This window comes from Nyctereutes procyonoides, unplaced genomic scaffold (assembly GCF_905146905.1).
Source record: "Nyctereutes procyonoides isolate TBG_1078 unplaced genomic scaffold, NYPRO_anot_genome, whole genome shotgun sequence".
NCBI lineage: Eukaryota > Metazoa > Chordata > Mammalia > Carnivora > Canidae > Nyctereutes > Nyctereutes procyonoides.
In genome coordinates, this window is record NW_026575043.1 from 56470652 (window position 1) to 56498637 (window position 27986).

The 27986-nt window shown below is 47.4% G+C and overlaps 1 protein-coding gene across 3 annotated transcripts in view; it reads right to left on the bottom strand.

Moving 5' to 3' along the window:
* KDM2B (lysine demethylase 2B) overlaps positions 1 to 27496 on the bottom strand; it is a 120065-nt gene extending 92569 nt beyond the window's left edge. Inside the window, exons 1-6 of one of the 3 annotated variants that reach the window (XM_055323419.1) lie at positions 27219 to 27496; positions 26015 to 26159; positions 22987 to 23065; positions 21659 to 21705; positions 2459 to 2637; positions 2155 to 2261 (exon numbers count right to left, since the gene is read on the bottom strand). In XM_055323419.1, coding sequence (XP_055179394.1) covers positions 2155 to 2261; positions 2459 to 2637; positions 21659 to 21705; positions 22987 to 23065; positions 26015 to 26159; positions 27219 to 27251 — 590 coding nt within the window. In that variant the 5' untranslated portion in view covers positions 27252 to 27496. Of the gene's footprint in view, positions 1 to 2154; positions 2262 to 2458; positions 2638 to 21658; positions 21706 to 22986; positions 23066 to 26014; positions 26160 to 26821; positions 26871 to 27218 lie in introns of those variants that run through there. The other 2 variants (XM_055323416.1, XM_055323418.1) reach the window with 2 other exon arrangements.
* Between the last annotated feature and the right edge of the window lie 490 nt (positions 27497 to 27986).

Here is a 27986-nt window from a genome sequence, read left to right on the forward strand (position 1 = left end):
TCCCTGACCAGCCCAGCCCAGCCCACCCACCACCCTGCATCCACTGCCCACCCCCTGCTCTGCTCTAGCCTCACTTGCATTCCTTCCTTAGGTCTATCTATCCCCTTCTCCCCGCCCTTCTGAACCATGCCACCTGGCTCTCTGCACGCAGCCAGGAAAGCTCTTCCCAGGCCTCTTCTCCTAAGTAACCCCTTTCTCTTCAGACCTCATCTTGGGGACACCTACCCTACAACCTTAAGTACCCTGGTACGGGCTCCTGTAGCACCCTGGATATCTGCTCTGTTGCTTCAACACAGCTGCAAAGTTGCCATTTGTTTATCTGATTGGTGGATGAATGTCTGTCTCCAGAGAGACTGAAAGCTCTGTCGTCAGGGCAGGGAACTCATCTGGTTTCCTCCTCACTATATGTCCAGTGCTCAGCACCAATCAGATGTTTAATACATATGCTGAATCAATCAATCAATCACCCAATCAATCAATGAAAGCTGTGATCTGCCCCTAATGTCTGAGTCCCACACTCTTTTCCCCAGCTCTCCCCTCATGATTCCTTAAAAGCCCTTGGCACTTCACTCCCCTCACCTCTCCCCCATCCTTCCCTATCCCTTCCTTCATCCCTCCCATCTCCTCTATCCTTTAAAGCCTAAGTCCAGGGGCAGCCCAGGTGGCTCAGCAGTTTAGCGCCACCTTCAGCCCAGGATATGATCCTGGAGACCTGGGATCAAGTCCCGTATCCCTGTGGGAACCTGCTTCTCCCTCTGCCTATGTCTCTGCCTCTCTCTCTCTGGGTCTCTCATGAATAAATAAATAAAATCTTTAAAAATAAAATAAAGCCTAAGTCCAGTGTCCCCTCCAAGAAGAATTCCCAATGCCACCAGCCAAAAAGGATTCCTCCTCTCCCTGTTCCCCTCCTGGGGGTCTGTTTCCCTCTACCTAGGCTGAGACTTACACCTTGTCCCCAGTGTTTTAGGACACGTTTTCCAGAGGGTTAAAGTTCTTGGTCTTGTTCATCTTTTCCTTCCCCAACTCAGGGGCTTCAGAAATTTTGTTGCAATCCAATGGGAAAGAAACTGAAAACCCTCCCACCCTCCCCACTTTGAGCCCATTCCTTGTGTTTGATGTAGCCCTGATCCAAGGGATGTAAGGAGCTTCAGCTTCAAGGGGAGGAAAAATGCCTGAGAAATAATTAAAGAAAGAGAGAGCTTGAAAGCACAGCGTTGAGAAACCCAGGGCCAGCATGCTGGCCTCCCTTACAAAGCCTGGCACTGAGTCTGCATTCACTCTGCCCTGAATGAAGGGTGGATTGAATGAAAAGCTCACAGCCTTCAAGCTCCTGGGGGCACTCCTGGCAGCAGGGCTGAGCAGCGGAGAGATGCTAATGGATTTGGAGCTGCCAGGGCCAACTCTTCTAGGAAGCCCAGAGCAGCAGTCCTGCCTGGGACAGGCAGCATCTCCTTCCCGTTTTGTAGATGGAAACACAGACGGCCTGAGATGGTGAGAGCCCGAAGGTAGCCCCAAGGGTCCCCAGGGTCCGTTATTAAAATTCTAGAAAGTGAAGGGGATCATAGGTGCCTCTGTTCACATTAAACAACCGGTCTCAGGACTTACTGGTCCATGTGTAGTGAAGTCCCTGCAATTAGATGCAGCCACCTTCCCAGCCCAGAGCCAACCTGCCGCGTGGAGACATCATCTAAGGAGTGTTTGATGAGTAAGCAGCCCTTGGGCTTATTTGGGAAAAGTCCCGGGTCTCAACAGCAAGGAGCAAAAGAACACCAGACCCCTCCCCAGCCCTTGGCAAAAGCAAAACGTCCATGATGAGCGAGTTTCTCGGAAGATGCTCACTCCCAGGACTTTCTGTCACTTGGTGGGAGTAGATACAGTTATAACAAGCACACACATGCACACAGAGATGGTCCCCATTATTCTTCCTCCCTCCTCAATCACATGCCCCTAGGAAGAGCTGGCAGGGAGGCCAAAGGACCATCTGGATGGGGAATGCAGAGCAGAGCCCCTGGGATCCAAGAAAGCAAGATGCCAGCCTGCTCATGCCAAGGACCCCCATCCTTTGAGTCCCAGCAGCACCCCACAGGGCTGTGAGACACCCTCCCACCCCGACCCCTGCCCACCCAGCTCCCACCACTAGCCAGGCAGTCTTACTTCTTCACTTTCGGGTATTTCATCTCCGCAATGGCATTCGTGGCTTCTGTCTGTTTCTCCTTCAGATGCTGTGGCCACATGTTGTCCACCCAGTCCACCAGGTCTACCTGAAAGCCAGCCCATCGTCAGCACTTGCTGTCTTGGGGTGCCCTTCCATTGGGTTCTCTCACCATCCCTCATTCTCCCCACACTCTTCCTGCCCTTTGCTGGGGCTGGCACAGGCTGGCCTGGAGCCTAGGCGCAGGAGAAGGGTGAGGAGAGGAGGTAGAAAGTATCAGGGAGGAGACCGAGACCAGGGGCCTACCACAGTCGGACGCTTGACCAGGTGCTCCAGCTTGGTGTGGCTGAACTCAAGGCTGATGACGTTGTACAGCTTGTCCCGCTGAGCCTCCGGGGTCTCGTAGTACCGCACAAACTGGGACATGCTCATCTCCGTGCCCTTCTGGGTATTCACATCCATCACATCCACCAGCCGCCGGCTACCTAGGGGCAGAATCCACACACTGATGGCTCCTGGTGACCCAGGATCCTGATCCCACTTGGGATCCCCATAAACAAAACCTGCCTCACCCGTATGCCGCATCTGCTCTATTACCTCGTCTCATTGGTTTTCCTTTACTGAATCTCTCTCCATCTGCTCCCCTCCACCACCACAGCCTCTACGCTGGTCCAGTCCAGCCTTACTACTCTCCAAGACGACCTCCAGAACTTCCTAAGGGATCCCCAGACTACCCCCTCCTATACATCCTCCATGCTGCCAGCATGAGATTTCTAAAACAGAGACCTGACCATGGGCACTCCTCTCTCTGCTTCAAACCTTCAATGCTCCCCACTGCCGACCAAAAATTCTCTTGGCATGGCACTCAAGGCTGTCTGTTTATATGAAGTAATAGAACAGTGCTTATTTCCACAGAAAATTAGCTGTTTGGTAGTCTCCCTCCCTAATCTGTGAGGCCAGAGAAAATTACTTGGGCTTCTCTGAACCTCTGTGTCTTCATCCTGCCATCTCCTTTCATAGGCTAGTTGTGAGGATTAAATCAGACAAAGGTCACAGATCAAATCAGATGATGCTCAAGAACTCCTTGGCACAGCGTCTGGTGCTTAAATGCATGGATCCCCCATTACTCCCTGGCACTAATCACAATTCACAAAGTTTGTCTCTTTTGCAGTCTTTCTTCCCTACTATTCTGTAATTGTCTCCAGGGCATAAGTCCTGTCTGTCTTGTTCACTACTTTATCCCAAGTATCTACACAGAGCTGAGCATAAAGTGGGAGCTCAGTAACATATAGATGGAACAAATAAATGATGAATGTTGGCTGTCCTGTACAATATGTGACATATGACTTCTCATATGAACAACCACTGAACTAAAAGGAGTGAGCTGCAATACTCTGGTTTCTCTTCAGATCGCATAAATCTTTCGCTTTTTACTAAAAGGAGTGAGCTGCCTGGCACCCCCTGCTTCCCAGAGAGAAGGAGACAAGCTCAAGACTGGGAGACAGGAGTGTTTAGTGCTAGTCCTGCGACTACCAGCAAGTAACAAAGCTTCAGGGTGGGGCACCTGCGTGGCTCAGTCAGTTGGGTGTCTGACTCTTGATTTCGGCTCAGATTATGATCTCAGGGTCGTGAGATCAAGCCCCACTTCAGACTCTATGCTGGGCATGGAGCCTGCTTAAGATTCTCTCTCTCCCTCTTCCTTTGCCCCTTCCTTCTCACCTCACTCTCTTTCTCTCTCTCCAAAAAAAACAAACAAGGTTTTAAGGAATTCACAACCCTTCAAGGGGACTCTGCTTCCCCATCCCTAAGATGGGAATAATCAAGGCCCCAGAACTTCAGACACTGTAGAAGGAACAACCAAGGTTCAATGGAAGTGCTATGACAGGGGAGAAGACAGACACAGAGCAGATTGCCACATTCATGGTGCTTTATGATGAAAGCTGGCACCTCCTGTCTGTCAGGACATAAAATAAGCATCATGACTGGAATGAGAAGCCTGCCATCTGGTAAGGAAATACCTCAATTCCCCATTAGTTCAATGACAAATATTTGGTCCATGGAAACTTAAAAATGTGGAAACCAAGGGCGCCTGGCTGGCTCAGTCGGTTAAGCATCCAACTCTTGTTCTTAACTCAGGTCTTAATCTCAGGGTCGTGAGTAAAAGCCCCAAGTTGGGCTCCATACTGGGCATGAAGCATACTTTTAAAAAAAAAAAAGAAAAAGAAATGGACAAACCAGAAGAAAGAAAGAAAATAACCAGAGCAGGTGATCACCTTGTTCAAAGCTACTCCAAGAACAAAGAGCAAACTAAGCAAGCAGGGGCCAGCAAATGATGGCCCATGGGCAAATCTGGCCCACCACCGGGTTTTGTCTGGCCCATGAGCTACAGATGATTTTTATGTTTTTAAGTGGTAGAGGATGGGGAAAAATGATATGAAAATGATACAAAGCTCAAATTTCTGGACCCATATATAAAAATTGTATTAGCACCAGCCACACTCTGGTTCATAGGTCTCTGGCTGCTTCCATGCTACACCAACTAAGCTGAGTAGCTGGCAGAGAGTAAATGGCCGGCAAAGCCCAAAATACTTACTCTCTAATCTTTACGGAAAAAATTTGCCGACCCTTGAAACTGACAAAATCCTCATGGAACTTACATGCTGATGTGAGTAATATTCCCATCTGGTTCAGTGCTATATACCCAGCTCTGTGCATAAAGCCTGCCCTATTATAGGCCCATGGTCAATATTTGTTGAATAAATACACAGTGCCTTTCATGTAGCAGGAACTGAATAATAAAAGTAACCCTTTGTGCACGTAGGAGAACTTGGGCGTTACTATCTTTTAGATTCATTATCTAATCTTTACAACCACCCCAGAAGTGAGGTAGGACTGTCCCTGTCTTATAAATGAAGAATCCAGTGCCTAGAGGTGACAAGATCAGCTCAAGTCCTCCAGAATATACTCTACCAATAAGAATCGTTAACATTTACAGAGCACAGGCAAGCTCTCTACACAGGTTATCTTAAGTTAATTGTGGTTCTGTGAGGTAGAACTTCACTTATACCCATTTGATGGATGAGAAACTTGAGGCTTGGACCTAAAATGTCCAGTGCATGAGTAGTAGAACTAGAACTTGAAGCCACTTCAATATAATCCACAGCCCAGGTTCCTATCCTCGCACTCCTGCCCCTGCCCAATGTAATACTGAATCTAGATCACACGTGAAAAAGGATTCTTCCTTCAGTGACCGCCTAGATCCTGGGAAGATGCAGAAAACAGCTGTTTTTGAGTCAGGAGTGCAGATCCACCAGGGGGCATCCCTGAACTTTGCTGGAAATTTTGGCCTGCTCTGGACAGTGCTGGCTCCTTCCTAAACAGGGCTTCTGGAACAGGTGGGCTCTGCTCAGCTTTTCTGGGAAGCCTAATTGGCAGAGAACCTGCTATGAGATGGGGGAGGTGAGAGGGGGAGGTCAAAGAGAACAAGCCCCCAAACCCTTGCCCCTCTCCGGCCAGCCTCCCGCCTCCCGCCTCCCTCTGCCTCTCCTCCCTAACCTTGCACAAGGTCACATCTGCAAAGCTGCCAGCAGAAGGACTGCTGGGCAGGTAGATGGGAATCACAGCGTCAGAAGCTCAGCAACTCAGCTCTGACAACTGCACAACTAAGCTAAGACTTTATGGTTCAAATGCCAGCTGGGTCTCAGGCTGCTTAGTTTCTCTGAGTATCAGTTTCCCCATCTGTGACATGGAGACAAAAATGGTAGTTATTAGCCCATGGGGTTGATCTGAGCCTTAAATGAGATCATGCACATGAAACACTTCCATAAATTGCCAGCAGGTAGGTCATGTTACCGAATTGGCCAATTTCATCTACAATTACAGGTGGAGAAAGTGAAGTCATAGAAAGTCAGAGCCACTTAAATCTCTGCCGGCAAGTCCAATGGACTGACTACTTCAGATCCTAAAACATAATAAGGATGGCTAATGGGGGGCGGGGGGGAGTGTCTTATGGCAGGGGGGTAATAAAAATGTCCTAAAATTGATTGTGGCAATGTTTGCACAACTCTGTGGACAGATGAAAAACCACTGAATCAGACATTTTAAACAGTTGAATTACATGGTATATGAATTATATCTCGATGAAGATGTCATTAAACACAAAAACTCAGGGCAACCTTCTTGGGTCCCCTCCCTCTTTGGGGGCTTTGTACAATACTCAATAAACCTCACTTTGCTGTCCACCACTCTGCCTGGTCTACTTGTCATCCTTTGAAGTGGCATGACCAAGAACCACAGGCACTTAAAGAGAAGAAATCCTGTAACACTCACACTGCAACATTAAATGTAGAAACTCTGCTTAATAAACCCATATACATTTAATAAATAAATACAGAAACAAACACAAAAATCAGGTACTAAATGACCAACAAAGTTGGTTTTCCTAAATGTAACTCTCTCTTTCGAAAGTCTCCTATTGGGAGGCCTGTGTGGCTCAGCAGTTGAGCATATGCATTTGGCTCAGGGCATGATCCCAGAGTCCCAGGATAGAGTCCCACACTGGGATCCCTGCAGGGAGCCTGCTTCTCCCTCTGCCTATGTCTCTCTGCCTCTCTCTGTGTCTCTCATGAATAAATAAATAAAACCTTAAAAAAAAAGTCTCCTATCAACTGGGGATGCCTGGCTGGCTCAGTTAGTAGAAAATGTGACTCGATCTCAGTGTCATGAGTTCAAGCCCCACCTTGGGTGTAAAGTTTACTCAAAAAAAAAAAAAAAAAGAAAGAAAGAAAAGAAAAAAGCCCCCTATCAACTTAAATAAATACTAAGAAATGTAAATTATATTGAATTTCTATATTGTATACCCAATGCAGTTAGTTAACTGTATTGTTAACTAACTGGAACTAAGATAAAACTTTTTTAAAATGTAAATTATTCAGCCATAAAAATGAATGTAGTTACCTGATCCATGCTACAATACAGATGAACCTCAAAAACATGATGGTGAATGAAAGAAGCCCATCACCAATGGTCACATGTTGCATGAAGCCATTTATTTACCATGTCCAGATTAGGTAAGAAGTAGGTGCCAAGGGCTGGGGGATAGGAATGAGGAGTGCTAATGGGTAGGAGTTTCCTTCTGGGGTGATGAAAATGTTTTGGAACCACAGAGAAGTAATGGTTGCACAACACTGTGAATGCACTAAACCCCACTGGATTATATACTTCCAAATGATTAATTTTATGTTACATGAATTTCACCTCAATGAATTATTATTTTTCTGCGGTGCCTGTATGGGGTGGCTCAGTTGATTAAGCATCTAACTCTTCATTTCACTCAGGTCATGATCTCAAGGTGGTGAGATCAAGCCCTGTGGTCAGGCTCCGAGCTCAGAGGGGATTCTACTGGAGATTCTCTTTCCCTCTGTCCTCCCCCCCCCCACTCTCTCTCTCTCTAATAAATAATAAAGGGACACTTGGACCACCTACTTCAAAAACCAGTTGTGAAAAAAATAATTTCTTTCAATTTAAAAAATGGTTTTAAATATTCAGACAATTAATGCTGGATACAACTGAAAGGCTTTTAAGAATACCAAATCTGCCATGGCATCTCACGGCACAGAAGTTAGAGATTTTTTTTTTAAAGATTTTATTTACTTATTCATGAGAGACAGAGAGAGAGGCAGAGACACAGGCAGAGGGAGAAGCAGGCTCCATGCAGAGAGCCCGACGTGGGACTCAATCCTGTGACTCCAGGATCATACCCTGGGCCAAAGGCAGATGCTCAACAGCTGAGCCACCCAGGCGTCCCCGAAGTTAGAGATTTACACGCAAGTCACAGCTTCCCATCCCTCCCAATCTAACATAGGCAAGATTGTATACAGGAACTTCTCTTTCAGAATACTTCCAACTCGTTAACCTGATTCCCAAACTTGCACAATAAAACTAATGCACAATAAACATACAGTTTTGATGACCCTAAAAATAATAGGTCATCACATCAATACTATTCTATAAAGTTGGTCTTATGTATGATGCCAGCCTATATACAATGCAAATCAAACACTATAATAAAAAGATTTCAAATATATATATATATATATATATATATATATATATATATATATATATGGAAGCCCCCGTGGCTCAACCGTTTAGTGCCGCCTTCAGCCCAGGGCATGATCCTGGAAACCTGGGATCGAGTCCCACATCAGGCTCCCTGCATGGAGCCTGCCTCTCCCTCTCTCTCTCTCTCATGAGTAAATTAAAAAAAAAAAAAAAGGAAAAGAAAAAATATATATATAACAGCCCAAATCTAGTTCTAAAAATATCCCCTTGGGGATCCCTGGTGGCTCAGCGGTTTGGCGCCTGCCTTTGGCCCAGGGCATGATCCTGGAGTCCCGGGCCGCGTCGGGCTCCCAGCATGGAGCCTGCTTCTACCTCCTCCTGTGTTTCTGCCTCTCTCTCTCTCTCTCTCTCTCTCTCTCTCTCTCTCTCTGTGGTCTATCATGAATAATAAATAAATAAATAAATAAATCTTTGAAAAAAAATCCCCTTAAACTGGGTAAATTTCTCCATTTTTTAACATACATTATATATGTGTGTGATATACATATAATGCATATAATATGCATGTGTGTATAAATGTCACATGTGTAAACATTAATATGGATATATAAAATACATGTATATGTACATTAGGAAAAACTCTAAATATTAGATGTCATATATTCAGTTATTCACAGTCAGTATATCCCAATTTACAAACTGCTGATAAATGTTTTTTTTTTATTGAAATATATTGGACACACAATGTTACATTAGTTTCAGGTGTACAATACAGTGATTCAACAAGTCTATATGTAGTGTTATGCTCAGCACAGTGTAGCTACCACCTGTCACCACCATACAATGCTTTTACAATACCACAGACTATACTCCCTATGCTGTACTTTTCATCCCCATGACTTATTAATTCCATAAATAGAAGACTATATCTCCTACTCCCTTCCCCCCTTGAAATTAGTGGTATTTTTAAAACACATAACACCTTCCATACAGTACATATATACCCACATGTAATTTTGAATAAACTTTGGGCACAAATATGTTTTCAAATATGTATATATCTTGATACTTGCATTTTGTAAAATATTTTATGCAACACTCATCACTCCTGTTTACTCCTATATATAGATCCCTCCCACACAAGCACACATATATTAATCTGTAAACTATGACTTTATTCTTAGTCTAAATGAGGACAAAATAGGAGCACCTGGGTGGCTCAGTTGGTTAACATCTGCCTTCAGCTCGGGTCATGATCTCCAGGGTCCTGTGATCAAGCCCCGCACCAGGCTCCCTGCTCAGGGGGAAGTCTGCTTTTCCCTCTTCCTCTGCCCCTGCTTATGCTATCTCTCTCAATCACTCTCTCAAATAAATAAAACCTTTATTTATTTTTTTTAATTTTTATTTATTTATGATAGTCACACAGAGAGAGAGAGAGAGAGAGAGGCAGAGACATAGGCAGAGGGAGAAGCAGGCTCCATGCACCGGGAGCCCAACGTGGGATTCGATCCCGGGTCTCCAGGATCGCGCCCTGGGCCAAAGGCGGCACTAAACCGCTGCGCCACCCAGGGATCCCTAAATAAAACCTTTAAAAAATAAAAAATAAAAATAAATAAATGAGGACAAAATAAAGAGCAGCTAAGATGCTCTAAGATTCATTATCATTTAGTAAATGAAAAATAAATAACAAAACATATTCTGTGAAAAAGAAATGCAACTTTAAAATAATCTATTTCAATAGTATCATTTAGTTACTAGGATGCGATAATTTCCAAAACTGTACCTTAACAGCCTGAAAATGTCAAGGTATTTAAAAATAAATAATAAGGGACACCTGGGTGTCTCAGTGGTTGAGTGTGATCCTGAAGTCCTAGGATTGAGTCCCACATCGGGCTCCCTACATGGAGCCTACTTCTCTCTCTGCCTATGTCTCTGCCTCTCTCTGTATGTATCTCTCATGAATAAATAAATAAAATCCTTTAAAAATAAAATAATAAATAAATATAAATAAATAATAAAACTAGTCTTAGGAGGGGTGCGTGGCTGGCTTAGCCGGTAGAGTGTACAACTCTTGATATTGGGGTTCTAAGTTTCAATCTCACATTGAGTATAGATTACCTAAAAAAAAATATTCTTAGAGGGGCACCTGATTGGCTCAGTAGGTTAAGTGTCTGCCTTCAGCTCAGGTCATGATCTCAGGGATCAAGCCCTGCATCAGACTTTCTGCTGGGCAGGGAATCTGCTTTTCCCTCTGCCCCTCACCCTGCTCATGTTCACCCTCTCAGGTGTCTCTCACTCTCTCTCAAATAAAGCTTTTTTAAAAATTTTAGAAAAAAGGGACACCTGGGTGGCTCAGTGGTTGAGCATCTGCCTTCAGCTCAAGGCATGATCCTGGGACTCAGGGATTGAGTCCCACATTGGGCTCCCCACAGGGAACCTGCTTCTTCTGCCTATGTCTCTGTCTCTTTCTCTGTGTCTCTCATGAATAAATAAAAATCTTCAAAAATAAAATTAAAAAATCAGAGATTAGGTGTGAAATCACAACTGTGACTATGGTTTTAAAAATCCCTTCTTATTTAGAACTATACACTGAAAACTTTATGGATGAGATAGTATGATGCGTAGATCTGCCTGAAACATTGCAGGAGAACAGGAAGTAGATAGAGGTAAGGCAAGGGCAGGTGTTGAGTCTGGCTGATGGATCCATGGACGTTCATTACACTTTCTGCCAGCTCATCACTTTTTAAAATTCTCTCCAGCAAAAAGTGTTTTTATAAATCCCAGCTCTACTACTGCCTCTGTGGCTTCCAGAGACTCATTCACCCTTTCTAGACTTGGAAGGTGTTTATTTGTAAAAGTGGCCCATAGACTTAAAAGAGCCCAACACAATGTCTGGCACGTGGGAGGGTCTGCAACACACTTAGCCACTAGCCCACTGTGCTGATCCGGGTCATGAGGCTCTGAATATGAAATAAGGAGGTGCCCCAACTGGGCAGAAAGGGTAAGGAAGCTCTTTCTCCTGCCTGTAGACGGACTTCTCAGGCACCGCGAGTTTAACCTGAAGAAACAGCCCCATAACAGGGTCTTTTATTCTCACTGGAAGAACCAAGCTGGAGGAATGGGTGCCTGGATTGTTCATTCCTTGGTCAGCAACGGCCCACAGGAGGCCACACAATGAGCAGTGGCAGCCTGTGGGGCACCTGGGACAGTGCCAAGAGCCCTGGACTGGGTTCCAGTCCCAGCAACCCTCACTGACCCAGCTCCAAGCCTCAGATGCCTCGTGTGCAAAGACAGGAAAAACTGACCTTTATACTTCTGTTTTCATCGCCATAGAACTCCTTCTTCAAACAGAAGCTTCCACAAGAGCCAAAGGCGTAAATAAAAACAAGTAGCTCCGGTTGAAACAGGAGGGGGGCGGGGGGTAGGGTTTGGCGCTCAGAACTCAGACCTGGATTCCAGGGATCTCCCTTTGAAAACCGCTGGGTTAGGTCTTTTATCAGTCCTCAAGCAGGACCAACACACTGATTTTTAGCCTAGTTCTCAAATACTCAGATCAGAACAGATCCCTTAAATGTGAACTGGGGAGAAGTAGGTAGGGGAGGAGACCTAGAGGCTTGCCCCAGGGGTCACTGGGGACACTGGGACCTGCCAGTCCTCTTCAGTCTGAGCTGGGAGATTAAGAATTAGCTCTCCATCTTCTCAGGTTCCCAGTCTAGTCTGCCACGGATGGCAAAGGAGAGCTGGGCATAAGTGCCAGGTGTCTGAGCAGGAAGCTGAGCACAAGGGAGGAGGCATGTGCCCCCAGGGGACAGGAGGGGCAGGTCAGCACTAAGAATGGAATGTGGCCCTCCACGCTTTGGGAAGCAGCCATCCTTGGAGCAAGTAACAGGGACAGACTGCCCTTTGGATCCTGCAAGGGACCCGGAGCCCTGGAACTCTCAGGCTCCTGAAATCAATGGGTTATAGGAGAAACTTTTCACATTGAGCAGAGCCTGGCATTCCTAAGTAGGCCAGCAACTCAGCCCACCCCCCTTCTCCACTCCTCCCCACATCTCATTGGTTCTCTGGGCTCCCAGGCTACACACACATCCAACAAATTCCAGCAGCAGAAATTAATCCGTGGCCCCATGGCCCTTGCTTTGAAGGCCCCATCAGTCAGCTCCAAGAGCCGTGGGCTCAGAGCCGGAAAGAGGCTGCTGAAAGTCACTTTGAACACTAATATAAAGCACACTCAGGCACTGACCCCACACTCCTCCTGAGCCCACTCTTCGCAGAGTGCCCACAACTGTCCTGCATCATCGTTCTGGAAACCCTATCTTCCTCCATTTTCTGGATTGGTTTTTGTTTCTGCATCTTGACAGGATCTCCTCATCCATTGCACAGAGGTACTACTGTTTATTCTAGAAAGCACCAGCCCTGGTTCAAATCTCACTCAGCTATCTCCTAGCAGTGAGGCCTTGGGCACGTAGTCCTGAGGCTCTCTGGGTCTCTGTTGTGCCCTGGGTTCAAGACCTTGCCTGACCCTCCCAGACAGATGAGCGTAAGAAGATACAAACCCAGATTAACAAATCAAAGTTAAACCCAATCAGCCAAGAAAACTCAAAAGACACCTGAGCCAAAAACAATAAAGAGCTATGGATTACAGGACACTGAGAACCAGCCACAGCTCTGCACAGAAGTTAAAAGAACAGCTCCTTGGTCAAATGGATATGGGCATAAATCTCAGCAATTCCACACATTAGCTATTTGACTGTGGATAAGTCACTCTGAGCCTCAATTTGACATCTATGGAATGGGGATAGTGGTAAATACAGTTTGGGTTTTTTATTTAGTTTTTTTCTTTAAGATTTTATTTATTTATTCATGAGAGAGAGAGAGGAAAAGAGAGGCAGAGACACAGGCAGAGGGAGAAGTAGGCCCCACACAGGGAGCCCGACGTAGGACTCGATCCCGGGACCCCAGGATCACATCCTGGGCTACAGGCGGTGCTAAACCGCTGTGCCACCAGGGCTGCCCTAGTTTTACGTGATCAGACAAAATAATATGGGAGTGGTCCCTGGCCTGTGATAAGATCTCAGTAAGCAGTAGTTAACGCTAGTAGTTCCAGTCTAAGGAGCCACTCCACAGGGGAGTGATTCCTATTAGGTAAACAGAGGGCAGAAGCAAGTTTAGTTCCCCAAGGCCCAAATGCAGTCAAGATTTTGATTTCAGGGGCACCTGCGTGGCTCAATCAGTTAAGCGTCTGCCTTCAGCTCAAGTCATCATTTCAGGGTTCTGAGATCAAGCCCCATATGGTACTCCCTGCTCAGCAGACAGTTTACCTCTTCCCTCTCCCTCTGCCTGCCGCCCTGCCTACTTATGCTCGCTTTCTCCCTCTTTCACTCTAATTAATAAATAAAATCTTAAAAAAAAAAATTTGAGGGATCCCTGGGTGGCGCAGCGGTTTGGTGCCTGCCTTTGGCCCAGGGCACGATCCTGGAGACCCGGGATCGAATCCCACGTCGGGCTCCCGGTGCATGGAGCCTGCTTCTCCCTCTGCCTGTGTCTCTGCCTCTCTCTCTCTCTCTCTGTAGCTATCATAAATAAATTTTAAAAAAAATTTAAAAATTTGATTTCAGAACAGTAGCTTTCCAGGAAAAGGGAAATAGGACAAAAAACCCAGTGAGCTAGGTGTTCATCTTATTAAAGAGTAAAAAAGGAAACATAACTGAACCCCTCTGAAACCCTTCTTCCTTTGGGGCTCAGGGGCCTCAGCCCTCCTGACTTCACGCACCTCCCCCTGCTTGCATTTCTGTCTGTTCCGCCAGGTGGATGCCTCCTGTCCCGTCTGTCCAACCTGGGTTTTCCTCCAGAGCTCCATCCAGCATGGCCAGAACTAAGCCCATCCACATCCCCCACACAAGTCTACTTTTCCTCAGGGTTTGCGTTACAAGCATCACCGTCTCCCAACCACTGAAATTCAAACCCACGTTTGAATCTGATGTGCCATCTGCTGTCTGGGCAACTTGCAAGTCACTTCTCTCCAGGCCTCAGTTTTTCCCACTTGTAAAAGGGGAAAGCAAGACTACAAGGATTCTAAGAACTCTTCCAGGGTTTACGATGTAAAATGTCTATGATTAAACCAAATGAAAAAAAAAAAGGTCTGGAAGCAAGTCAGCTATCGCTGATTTCTAAGGAGTGAGAATTTACCAAGAACAGCCTGTTAAGGGCACATGCATGTCTGGTGAGTCCCCTTCACCGGACACAACACGACACGGAGGAGGAGAAAGTCATGAAGCACAAGCATGGGAAACGCCCAGAGCTAGGTTCAGATCCGAACTCAATGGTCCCATCTATGGGCCACATGGGTTGTTCCTTCTAAGCCTGGGATCCCCGACTGGGAAAGGTAACAGTAACACTTAATTTATATGATTATTGGTGAGGACAAAATGAGGTCATATGATAAACATACAGTAAAAGATAAAGGTGATTATTACCATAATTGGGTAAATAAATGAATAGTGAATGAGGTGATTTGTCATGAAGATTTTTCAAGAAAGGGGGCTAAAGAAAACATCACTTAGCTTGGGTATCCTCATTAGAGAGAAAGACAATAAAGACATAATATGCAGGACCCCATGGCTGGGAGCCATCCCTCAATGACATAATTGTGGAGAGTGAGTGGGGACCCAGCACTTTATGGATATGTTTTCTCGGAAAGTTTAAAGCATCTTCAGAGGCAACTAGAATTCTTTCTCAGTCTCCCTATCCCCCCAACTCCCAGGCCACAGATGTGAAAATATCTCAGTCTTCTTAAATGAACTATCTGGGGTTGAGAATATTGGTTGTGGGATGGGGGAGCTGCTCAGGGGACATGCACAATAGAGCATCTAGAAACAGACCCACACAAATGCAATCACCTGATTTATGACAATGACAATACGTCAGTGCTACTGAGGAGAGGGTGTTTTTTCAATAATGGTACTGGGATCAACTGGATATCCATACAGGGAAAAAGGAATCTCGACCCCTATCTTGTCCCAAACACAAAAATCAATTCCAGAAAAACTACAGATCTCAGTGTGAAAGTTTGAACCATAAAGCTTTTTTCAGAAAAACATGAAAGTCTTCCAACCCTGGCATGTGCAAACGTTTCTTGAACGAGATACAAAAGAAGTAATAGACCAAAAAGACCTAAGTGGTCTATGTGAAAATAAAGAATGTCTGTTCATTCAAAGATACAGGAGTATGAGAGGAGTATGAAAAGGCAACCAACCCACAAAGTCAGAGGTGATTTTGGAATACATAATCATATCCAGAATATTTCAAGAAACTACGTTATGGGCTGAATTGTGTCCCCTAAAATTTATGTGTTGAGGTCCTAACCCTCAGGACCTCAAAATGTAATTATATTTGAGAACAGTCTTTAAAGAGCTAATTAAGTTAAAATAAGATCTAAAATAAAATAAGGCCCTAATCCCACAAGACTGACATCCTTACAAGAAGAGATTAGGTCACAGAAACAGAGAAGGAAGGCCACATGAAGACACAGGGAGAAGACAGCCATCTACAAAGCCAAGGAAAGAGGCCTTTGGAGAAACCAACCCTACAACACTTTGATCTTAGACTTCTGACTACAGAATTGTGAACAAATAAATTTCTGTTGTTCACATCATCCAGTCTGTAGTACTTTGTTGTGGTGGCCCTAGCAAATAAGGCATCTTACAACCAACAGGAGATGAGCCTTCAAAATAACGGATAAAAAGACTTGATCAGACAGTTCACAAAAGAGTATACCCAACTAGCAAATAAACATATGAACAACGAAGCTCAATTTCATTAGTCATGAAAGAGAGGCAAACTAACACCACCATGTGATTAAACTACGCTCCCACCAACATAGCAACCAAAATGAAACACGAACTCTTGGTGAGGATGTGGAGCAATCAGAACCAGACCAACAACCCCTGTGGACAATTACTTGACCATATCTACTAAAACCGAATGTATACACACCCCCCATGACCCAAGCAATTCCGCTCTGAGGTATATGCCCAACAAAAACGCATCCATCTGTTCACAGGTCATGATTAGAGGGTTCATAGAAGCACTAGACACAGCCTTAAACCGGCAGCTACCTGGAACCCATTAATAATAGAATGAATAGGGATCCCTGGGTGGCACAGCGGTTTGGCGCCTGCCTTTGGCCCAGGGTGCGATCCTGGGGACCCGGGATCGAATCCCATGTCGGGCTCCCGGTGCGTGGAGTCTGCTTCTCCCTCTGCCTGTGTCTCTGCCTCTCTCTCTCTCTGTATGACTATCGTAAATAAAAAATAAATAAATAAATAAATAAATAATAGAATGAATAAACATGTTGTGATACAGTCGCATAATGGAAAACCACAACAATGAAAATAAACCATCCACAACTACACACAACAATCTGGATGCCTTATAAACACCAAGTTGAGCAAAAGAAGCAGAAACCAAAAGAGGACACCTGAAAAAAAAAAAAAAAAGAGGACACCTGCCTGATTCCATTGTCATAAAGTAGGAACACAGGCAGAATGCATCCATGCTGTTAGAAGTCCAGGTGACAATGGATGGCAGCGACTGCGTGAAAACACAAGGGGTGGCACCTGGGGTGCCGGGTACCATATGTAGTGTGTTCAATTTGTTAAACTTAATCAAGCTGTATGGCTACCATACATGGACTTTTCTATATGTAAATTATACTTCAATAAAAAGCTTTTATTTTAAGTGTACAGGGTCCTAAAAATGGAAAGTGCCCTTTTTTTGTGTTTTGTTTTGTTTTGTTTTGTTTTGTTTTTAAAGGTGAGGAGCTAAGAACAGAGACCAGATGCCTCAATTCCTAGACGGCATACAAATAGGGCCAAGAGAGAAAAGTCCGTTTTGGGGCATTAGAGAAGAATCTGTAGCTCCAACTTGCCTCAATGGCTGATCCCTTCTCAAACAGCTGCCTCCCAAGATTCGAGGCCTGGGAAGGTGGCAAGAGTCTGGAAGACAGAGGCTAAGATCCCACACTGAGTGTTGGCCCAGCCTTCCCCAGACACTGCCTTCCAAGGCAGAACCCCCATTTCCATTAGGGGCATGTTTATGTCACCCAGCAACCCTGGAGCGTCACTCCTTCCCCACTCCCAGATCACTTGCTTCTGCTGAAACTGACCAGGGTTGCGCTAAGCCTGCCAGAGCCAATCCAGAAATATCTGATGGAAATACTGGTGGGCTGAGAGGGAAGGATAAAAGCCAGGAGCTGCTGGCTCCTCATCTTTGCCACCACAAGGGGAGAAGCTTGCCCAAGAATGAAACAGGAAGAGGAAGCAAAAGAGGGAACCAGAAAGGAAAAACAAGAGATCTCTTGGAACAGCCTCTGGAGATCTTCTTGGAACACCTAGATCTAGATGTATCTAAAGGCCACACCCCAAACTTATTACGTAAGCCAGTGAATTGTTTTGCTTAGGCCAGCTTGAGTTAATTTGCCGTTTATGTCACTACGAAGTATGTGCCCTTTTGCGCTCTCAAGAAGCCTGTGTGTGCTCTCAGAGACTAAAATGGTCATAATAATGCTCCACGCTAACTGTACCCCTCCCAATGTAAGAACACCCTATACCTTCACAAACCACTTCAATACCCATCAATCCATTTGATTATCACAGAAATGCCAAGAGAGATGGGGTACAAATATTACCCTTCCCTCTTTCTTTGCCATCCCAGACTTGAGAGCTGGCAAGGATGTCAGGACCATCTAACTGAGTCCTCTTGCTTCAACAACCAGAAGAATGGAGCACAGAGAAAGAAAGAGTAGCCTGCATATGACTAGAGCATAATAAAACTGCAAAGGGTTTTTAAGTTCCTCAAAAGGACCAAGAGCAACACTGTGAAGACTCTGATATTGCCTAAACCTCAGACATGAGAATCTGGCTTTCAACCTTACTCATAAAGAAAATCTCAACAGATCCATATCCTGCCATCATAATAAATAATACTGAGGACTATTCACCAAGCACCCGTCAGCCAACATAATGCTAAGGCTTCATTCATTCTCTTAGAGAATCCTTATAGAGGAAGGAACGTGTGGTTGGCTCAATGGTTGAGCGTCTGCCTTCAGCTCAGGTCATGATACTGGGGTCCTGGGATCGAGTCCTGCATCAGGCTCCCTGCATGGAGCCTGCTTCTCCCTCTGCCTATGACTCTGCCTCTCTCTGTGTGTCTCTCGTGAGTAAATAAATAAAATCTTAAAAAAAAAAAAAAGAAAATGGGGGATCCCTGGGTGGCTCAGCGGTTCGGTGCCTGGCTTTGGCCCAGGGCGCGATCCTGGAGTCCCGGGATCGAGTCCCACATCAGGCTCCCGGCATGGAGCCTGCTTCTCCCTCTGCCTGGATCTCTACATCTCTCTCTCTATATCTGTGTCTATCATAAATAAATAAATCTTAAAAAAAAAAAAAAAGAAAAGAAAGAAAGAAAATGTATCTCCTCAGCCAAGTCCTCTCCAATTAACTGAGATTCTTCTACCAATCAACCCCCCTTCTGAGTATCTGTTTAAACACTTTGGACTTAATCATTCTGGCTGGAATATCTGACAGAACTACTGGTCAGCTGTCTTCATCCACACAGCCACCAACATCAGCTTTTATGAAACTCAAATCATATCACACCACTCATGCCCCCTGGGATGGTGATCATCAAAAAGACAGGCAATAACAAGCTTGGAGAGGATGTAAAGAAATTGGAGCACTCGTATGTTGCTAATGCGAATACAAAATGGCCAGCTGCTTTGAAAAAGTCTGGCAGTTCCTCAAGTTAAACATAGTTACCATATGACCCAGTTACCTAGGTATAGACCAAGAGAAATGAAAAGGTATGTTCACCCAAAAACTTGTCCATGAACATTATTTTTTTTTAAGATTTTATTTATTTATTAGAGACAGAGAGAGAGAGAGGCAGAGACACAGGCAGAGGGAGAAGCAGGCTCCACTGCAGGGAGCCCGACGTGGGACTCGATCCCAGGACCCCAGGATCACGCCCCGGGCGGAAGGAGGCGCCAAACTGCTGAGCCACCAGGGCTGCCCCACGAACATTATTTATAACAGACAAGAAATAGAAATAACCAAAAACATCCATCAACTGATAAGTAGATCAACAAGATGTGGTCTATGCACATGTGTCCAATGGAATCTCATTCACCCATAAAAGAGAATGAAGCATGGATGAACCTCAAAAACATGATGCTGAATAAAAGAAGCCAGTCACAAAAGCCACTTAGTCTATGATTCCACTTACATGAAACATCCAGAATAGACAAACCCACAGAGGCAAAAAACACATGGTTGTCACTGGTTGTTGGGGGTCAGAAGCTGAGAGGAACTGGAAGGTACAGGGTTGACTTTATAGGTGATCTATGTTATGAAATAACTGCACAACACTGTGGATGTACCAAAAGTGCTGAACTGTACATTCTGAAATAGTTAGTGAATTTTACAGTGTATGAATTTTACATTATTTTAAAAATGTTTTTAACCCTCTCCCAAAAAAAATGATCAGATAGGGGCGCCTAGATGGTTCAGTTGGTTAAGCATCCAGCTTCGGCTCAGGTCATGATTACAGGGTCCTGGGATCGAGCCTCGTGTTTGGCCCCTTGCTCAACAAGGAGTCTGCTTCTTCCTCTGCCACTCTCCCTGCTTCTGCTCTCTCTTTCTCTCTCTCTCTCAAATAAATAAATATTTTTTTAATTATTTTAAAATTAAAATAAATTAAAAAAAGAAAATGACCACGGACGCCTAGGTGGCTAAGTGGTTGAGTGTCTGCCTTTTGGCTCAGGTCATGATCCCAGGGTTCTAGGATTGAGTCTTGAATCAGGCTCCCTAAAGGGAGCCTGCTTCTCCCTCTGCCTATGTCTCTGCCTCTCTCTGCATGTCTCTCATGAATAAATAAAATTAAAATCTTAAAAAAAAAAAAAAAAGAAGAAGAAGAAGAAAGAAAGAAAGAGATCAGATAGCACAGCTACCACCGTTGCCCTACTTTAAAACTATCCAGTGGCTTCCCATCACACCAGCAGTCAAACCCAAATTCCCTGCCAGGGCCTATAAGGCCCAACATGGCCCCAGCCCTGTGACCTCTCCCTTCTACTTTCCCCCTTACTCACTCTACTCCTCTCCTAGCCTGTCCCTCAATCTGGCAAGTGCTTTCCCACAGCTGGCTTCTCATCAGTCAGGCCTCTGTTCAAATGTACACAACACCCCAGGCCCTCTCTGACCACCCAATCTAAAATACAGCTTCCTGGGTGCCTCAATCAGTATGCTGTTAAGCATTGACTCTTGATTTTGGCTCACATCATGATCTCAGGGTAATGAGATCTAGCCCAGCATAAGGCTCCACACTGGGCATGGAACCTGCTTAAGATTATCTGGGGGATCCCTGGGTGGCTCAGTGGTTTAGCGCCTACCTTTGGCTCAGGGCATGATCCTGGAGTCCCAGGATCGAGTCCACATCGGGCTCCCTGCATGGAGCCTGCTTCTCCCTCTGCCTGTGTCTCTGCCTCTCTCTCCCTGTCTGTGTCTCTTATGAATAAATAAAATCTATTTTTTTTAAAATTCTCTCTCTCCTTCTCCCACCATTGGGTGTGTGTGTGTACACATACTCTCTCTCTAAAAAAAGTAAATAAATAAAAACTAAAAAATAAAATAAAATACAGCTCCCATCACATTCTATCCCAATACCCTGCTTTATTTCTTCATAGGCTTTATCACCTTCCAAAATGATACAGATTTTTAAAACCTGTTTACTTATTTGTTGCTTGTCACTCCAGCCAAGAGGAAAGGGATCTTGTCTGTCATGTTCATACCTCTGATCTTGCTACCATGTAGGAGCTAATTGATAAACACTTAGGAAAAGAATGGATTTATTAAAGGATTTCCATAATATCTGAAATGCCACTGGCTACCTGGTCTGGTGTCCAGAAGCACTAAGTGATCAGCTACACTCTGCAGGTGCTCAGGGAGTTAACAAGCATTTGCTGGGTACTGGGTGTTAAACCCCACCCTAGACCTGTCTGGAACCCTGAGGAAGCAGGAAGAATGATCCCTCCCCTCTGAAAGTCTGAAAGTCTTTCAGGGGTCACAAAGCACCCAGTGTTTACTCAGCAACCCACAAACAAACGCAAAGGAAAGATCTAAGATTGTATTGCTGATGGAGGCTAGGGTCCAAATCGGCCTCATAAAACTGTGTGCTGGCAAACACTCTTTCATACAGCTTCTTATGACTTTGCAATCTGACCTGTTCTCCAGAACCAGACGGTTGCAGCTCACACCTGCTCCTGCCTCCTCCCACAGGGACTTTCTTTTCAGGGGCAGTTAAAGGTCTAAATAGGTGGGTGGTAAAGAGCTCCTGCCCCTTGTACTCCCTACTTTGGGCATCTCTGAGCTGCACACACAGCAGGCAACTTACCCACTAGGAGTTTGACATCTCGGACTGTGAAATCTGGGTCGGGCATCCTGGAAAAAGAGAAGTACAGTCATTTGCCGGGTAGCCAAGAACAAGAGTTAGACCCAACTCTGGGGGCAGGGGAAGGCCATGTTTCCAAGAGCATTCCCTTGTCTCAGTTTGGGAACCCAAAATGAGATCATCTAGAGAGAAAGTGATAGACCAATCAGTGCCCCCCAGAAAGGGTCAATCTCCAACCACTGAGCCCTTTCCTCACCCCGGTAGGCAAACCAACCCCCTCACTCTCCCCAATATGAGCTCAGCACTGCCACAGAAAAGACAGGAAATCCAGTATCCATGCCACTTTTGAGAGGAAGACTGAATCATCATGTGTCCAGGGTAAGTCCTGAGCTGGGCACTCAAACACCTGCTTTCTTTTAGGGTGGGCAGCTCTCTCTGTCTCTTCCACTAGCAAACACTCTCCATAAAAGGAGTTGTATGGAGGGTTGCAGGGATCTCTTTAAGTTGAAAGGGGGAAAAAAAAAGACACACATCATTCCAATTCCAGGGATTCCGTAACACCGGTCATAATGACTATGGTGACCTTCACTATTAATTAACAGTGATGTCAAAGGTTTGATTTCTACCCTTGGAACGAGACTCTTGAGCAAGCCTGGCAGTAGCTAGATGTTGGAGAAAGAGGCAAGCTGGGATGACACCAGCAGCCTCCTTTCCACCTCCGCCCTGGGCGGAAACCTGTTCTTCCAGCCTTCCTCCTGGATCTCTCCCCAACCCCACCTGGAGCTCTGACAGATCTCTAAGAGAATGTAAACCAAACAAGACACAGTGGAGGCAGGTGCTGGGGCAGGCAGAAAAAGAGAAGACTTGGAGCCTAGCATCCTAGAGAACATGCCCTGCACAGAAGAGCACCACTTTCCCACATAATGGGAGTCTGAGAAGAAAAATATGTATCTAGGTGCCCTTTCTTCTGGGCTTAGAGACTGGCCAATCCCTTCACAGCTCAGGCGCTGCCTCAGTTTCCTAACTTGGGAGAGAGGCACAATTCTCTTTAGGAAGTCACCACACATAACTGGGCTAGGTCAGGGAAAGACGTCAACACGCGGTTTATGTACCCTCTGTCCTCTCTGCCCAAATTCTCTGGAAGAGACCAATCTTTGGAGGGTTTTTCCCCTTTGCCAGGCCTTGAACAAAGAGATACTATCCCCAGATAATGAAGAAAGAGCCTTCTCTGTGATGAGAGGTGGGGAAAAGGATAGAAGAAATCTATCCTGAACTATAAACTACATCAAGGAGAAAGATGTGGGAAGAAACAATTCATTTCAGCAACTTACTTAATCCCCAGGCCATCCTTTTCTCGAAATATCAGGGGAACCCTGAGCGCTTCTCTCTGCACATACTCGTAGTTGAAATCTGTTTGGATATCGGAATTAAAACAGGTTAGTTAAGTCACAGAAGAGAGATGAACCACGATCAGCAGGCCGGAGGAAGGAACATGGTGATACTAGATGCGAGCACCAGTCTAGGGCACCAGCTCTCCTGTAAAATGACAGGAAAATGGAGCAGGCAAAGCCCAAGAGAAGCCATGCCAACTATCCGCTCCTCTGCCTACTCCGTCATTCCCTGCATGCCCCACGGGTCAGAACTTGTCAATGAGCAGCCCAAGGCCAGGGAGGTTGAGGAGGGAGACTCATGAAAGAGCCCCTCACAGAAAAAGCCCCAGCAATCACTGAGAAAGAGGGAAAGAGAAATGCACCCCAAGCTGAGTTCAGAAAGTAAAGGCAGAGCAAAATTGAAGAATACCACCTGGGAGGATCTGAAGCCCCAGAGAGGAGGTTGGGAGGAGGGTTCTCATTGTAGCTGAGCATCAGGGAAGATCTTATTGTAATATCCTGCATAGTGAAGGGGAGGGGGGGAAAGCTGGTTTCCCTGGAAACTGTGTATTTGGTGCCAAAATAACTAGAGAACTGGGCACAGCTTTGTTGTCTTAATAGTGTAATTCTGCTCCGGTTACTGCCATCCTTGCTTCCCCTGGGTAACTGACCAGGGCGCTCCCCTCAGGTGAAGGTAGCGTGAAGGGGGCACAGCGAGGCCCAAAGCAAATCCACCAGGCAGCTCTCTGTCTCGGGTTTGTCTAGCGTAGACCCCCAAATCCCTTATTGAAAGCCCTGGAGAATGAAGGAGGCCTTCATTTCTATGTTCCTTGAGTTCCAAAACCAGGGGATCTGACCCAACCTCATTCCTAAATATGGAGTTGAGGAAAGCAGAGATAAACCATCACAGCCTCAAATCCTCAGGTGAACTCAAGCAATCCACAAGGCCACAAGCCCTCCCTGGTCAGCCAGAGGAGAAACGGGAGAGATCACAGGCCCCTGAAGCCCCTGCCCCATGGAAACAGTTCACCAGGGCAGCTTGGTGGGGGAGGAGGCCAAGGCAACTCAGCTCAGAGCAGAGGAAGAGAACAAAACCGGAGCTGGGGAAAGCCCTGACCTTAGCAGCTCAGATCCCCAGGGGCTCACAGTGAATGGGGATTCCTAAGGATTTAAAGGCAGAGTTTAAGAAGCTTCTATTTTGAATCCAGGCTAAGGGATCCTTCTGTTTCTCAGCTCCTCCCTTGAAGTTTTGGGGCCGGATCTGAATTAACTACCAAAACGCTAGGGCTCTCTCCTTTGAAAAGAGCCCAGACAGCAGATTTAAGGTCTCTCCCTAGCTGGAATTCACCCCCTACACACCCACACCCAAAGCAGACCACCCCACTCCCCCCAACTCTCCTCAGCTTCAACTTCCACAAATGAGCTTGAGAAAACACTCAGATCTTGGGCTGAGAATTCCTCACAAATGACTAGGAAGTGTCTGCATGTAGTTTTCTCATAGGATCCACCAAACTCAGTAAAATGGGAAAGAAATGAAAGGAATTAAAAGCCCACTTGTGCTAAGGAAATTTAAATGTATTTGAGACTAGCCCCCCTCTCCCTAGACTGTCTGCCTGAATATTCGATGTTCTTAAGACCGGGCTGGCTGGAAGAAATTTCTTCTTCCCTCCCCCAACCACTACCTCCTACCACTGAAGCCCAGCACCCCAGGAAGCAGTTGGGGACAAAAGACAAACTTCAAAAATGCAAAGCCAGGACTGTCTCTTCGGGGGGCTAACCCAGTCCCAGCCACTCAAGCAGAACCTGGAGGGGAAGGCACTTCCTCTGTTAGCAGCTCACTGAGGGATGGAAGGGATTTCCAAGGGGGATGGAGGGAGGAGGTGTCAACAAAATGGAAATGGTGTATCATAAAGGAAACTTGAATATCTGAGAGGAAAAAAAAAGAACTTAGAAACCCCAGAGAGCTTAGGGAAATACCTAGGTAGGCAGGGGCATCTCCAAAACTCCAACCCCACAGGCAGAACCACAGGTCACTCAGGGCCTCTGGAGGCCTCAGACCCAAGCCAGAACATCACCCCAATGTTGGCAGGATACCACCAGACAGCATTCTAATACTAGGGTCAAGGAGAAACTCAGGCCCTGAAGGTATCAGGCTGGGGTGGCACCCCAAAACCCCAGAGGTTTCCTCAACTTCTCCTCTTAAACTGGCAGGGCCTACAAGGGACAGAGCCCTCAAGGTCTCACGCTGAGAAGAGGTACTGTTCCCCAAAGGGGTACCCCAAGTTTTCGCTTCAAACTACAGGGGTCAGGAATCTCAGCCTGAAGGCTGAGGGGGTAAAACTCTCTTTTGAGTCCTTACTTCAAATTGTCAAGGCTGAAGGGCCAGAGGCCTCAGGTATACATGCCGGTTCCAGCCCTTGCTCCAATCTGGCAGAGACCAGAAGGTTATGGGGTTCCATAGACCCGAGGGGCTGACAGGGCATCATTCAGTGACCCGAGCATCCTCAGCACCAGCTCCTAACTGGCAAGGCCGGAAGCGGGACGGGGTTTTGGGAGGCTTCAGGCCTGGGGGGGGGACCTCATCCCAATGACCCAGGGGCACCCCAGCCCCTCTCCCGGCCAAGCAGCCGCACCTCAAGCAGCACAGGGAGCTGGGCTGGCTCTGGGAGGGGTGAATGCCGCGCACATGTCTTCCCTCCGTCCACCCGTCGGTCCCCAGGTCCCTCCGACCGCCGGTCCCCTAGCTCTGCCCACCCTGGGGCCAGCTGTGGGCGCGGGCCGGGTCTAGGCCCACGCCCGGCCCCCGTTCCCGCCTGCCCTCCTCCTTCGCCACCCCACCCCACCCCCCCAGTGCTCGGCCTCGTTTCGTCACCGGATCCCCTGGAATGGGGGACGCGGGCGCGAAATACGAACCCAGCCACCGGCAGCTCCCTCCCCACGTGCGCTCGGCCCGCGGCGCGGAGAGCAGCCCGAAGAGGGGGCGCCTCACCTTTGCCCTCCATGGCGTGCACGAAGTCCCCCTGGTACAGCTGACTGCGCAGCTTCTCCTCCAGGCTGAAGCCGCGAACGCTGACGATCTCCTCCACGTCCGACAAGTCCTCGTTCTCGTCGTATCTCTGGCGGTCAATCGGGCGCTGCGGGGACCCAAACCAGAGAGCCCGAGGCATTATTGGGGAACTGGGGGTCGCCTCTTACCCTAGGCCCGGCTCAAGCAGGTGCAGGAGTTGCGCACCCCTTGCACCCCACCACTGCGACCCGAGCAACTTTGCGCAAATGCCAAAGATGCTGAAAATCAAGATAACGAGGGGGGCCCGCGCCCCCGGGGGCCGGCTGTCCCCTAGGCAGGGCACTCCCCTCCTGCATCTTTGGAGGCAACGTAAAGGACATGGGGGGGCTCTCCCTTGCCCCCATCCCCGATAGATGTTGAGTTTTGCCCACTCGGCCGGGAGCCCGGTTATGTAACCCGCTAAGGGGGCTCGGCGCACGGGCTGGCGGGGTATTTGTAGGCCCCGGGAGGAGCCGCCGCAGCGCCCCGCTCGGCGCTAATAGCAGCCCGGGCGGCCGCGGCGGCAGAGCCGGGAAGCCGGAACCGGGGGCCGGCGGCATTTCTAAGACTGGAGCCGCCCCCGAGCTACTCGGGAAGCTGGAAAGCTGAAATGGAAGGGCTGAGACCCCAGCCGCCCCCGCCGACCGACCGCCAATGCTAAAAGAAGAGGTGGAGGGGGAGGTCGGGGCTTGGGAGGGGGAGAGGCAGACGGCCCGCCACAAAGCTCCCATCGGAGACCCCAAAACGCACCAGCAGCTGCCTCATCTCCCCACAAGCGCGCGCGCACACTCACTTCCTAAGGAGACTCCCCCACCACTCCCCGCATCCCCTGCCTCCTCCCTCGACCGCCCAGCGCCGGGCCCTGCAGCCCCCCAGATTCCGGGCGAACCCCGAGCCCGCTCAGCCTCTCTCCACGCCTTTCCCCGCTACCACCTCCCCACTTAAGTGTCTGAGACTCTGAGCCTCACAAGGGACTGGAGGAGTAAGCTGCTTGCTTCCTTTTGCATGCAATTTATTATATTTTTTCCGGTCCTCTTGCAAAATACAGAAAAAGGAGAGAAAAGGCAGCAAGAAACAACAACAACAAAAAAATAGATCTATCATTACCAGATACAGATTTGGGGAAAAAAAAAAAAAAGCTACACACCAATCTTCTTCCAGAGTCTTTCTCTGCCTCCATTTTTTTAGGAGAGTTCACCAATTAATTGTCAACACTCCTGCCCCCTGCATTTTGGCGGAGGGGGGAAGGAGGGAAGACCAAAGAAAACAAACCAAAAAATAAATAAATAAAGCAAGCCAGAGCCGAGATCTACAAAGTTTTGCACCAACACTTAAGCAGATCCGTTTGCAAAGTCCTAGGAAACCATTTTCAGCAGTTGTGGGGGGGGAGGCGTCGACGTCATAATCCCCGGAACGTAAACATTGTTGCCGATCGCGCTCTGAGCCTGCGGCCGGGCTAGTGGAGGGGGCACTCGGCCCGGGATGGGGGGGGCGGGGGCGGCTGCCGGAGGAGATGTGGGGCGGGGAGGGCGCCCGGGAGGCACCGGGCGCCGTTAGCGCCCTGGCATCGCTGTTTTGTTGTTGGGTCACGAGTGCGCCTTGCACGCAGGCGCCGCCGCCGCCCGGGAGTTGTGTGCAGAGCTGACTTTTGGAGGGCTGAGTTGCAGGCGGCGGGCGCATCCCGGAGATGGCGGGGCAGGGAGGGAGGGAAGGAGGAGGGGGTGGGGAGGGAGGTGCAGATTTGCACGGCTGGCCTCAGCAGGAGGCGCGGAAATGCAAGCCGAGCTTGCTGGCTAGAAAGCCCCAAGGCCTGGCACCCCCAAAAACGACCCCCCACCTCAATCCCTGCCCCCATTGCCCACGGCCCCCGCGGGCCACCCCTCTTCCTCTTCCTTCATCCACCCCACCCCATTAC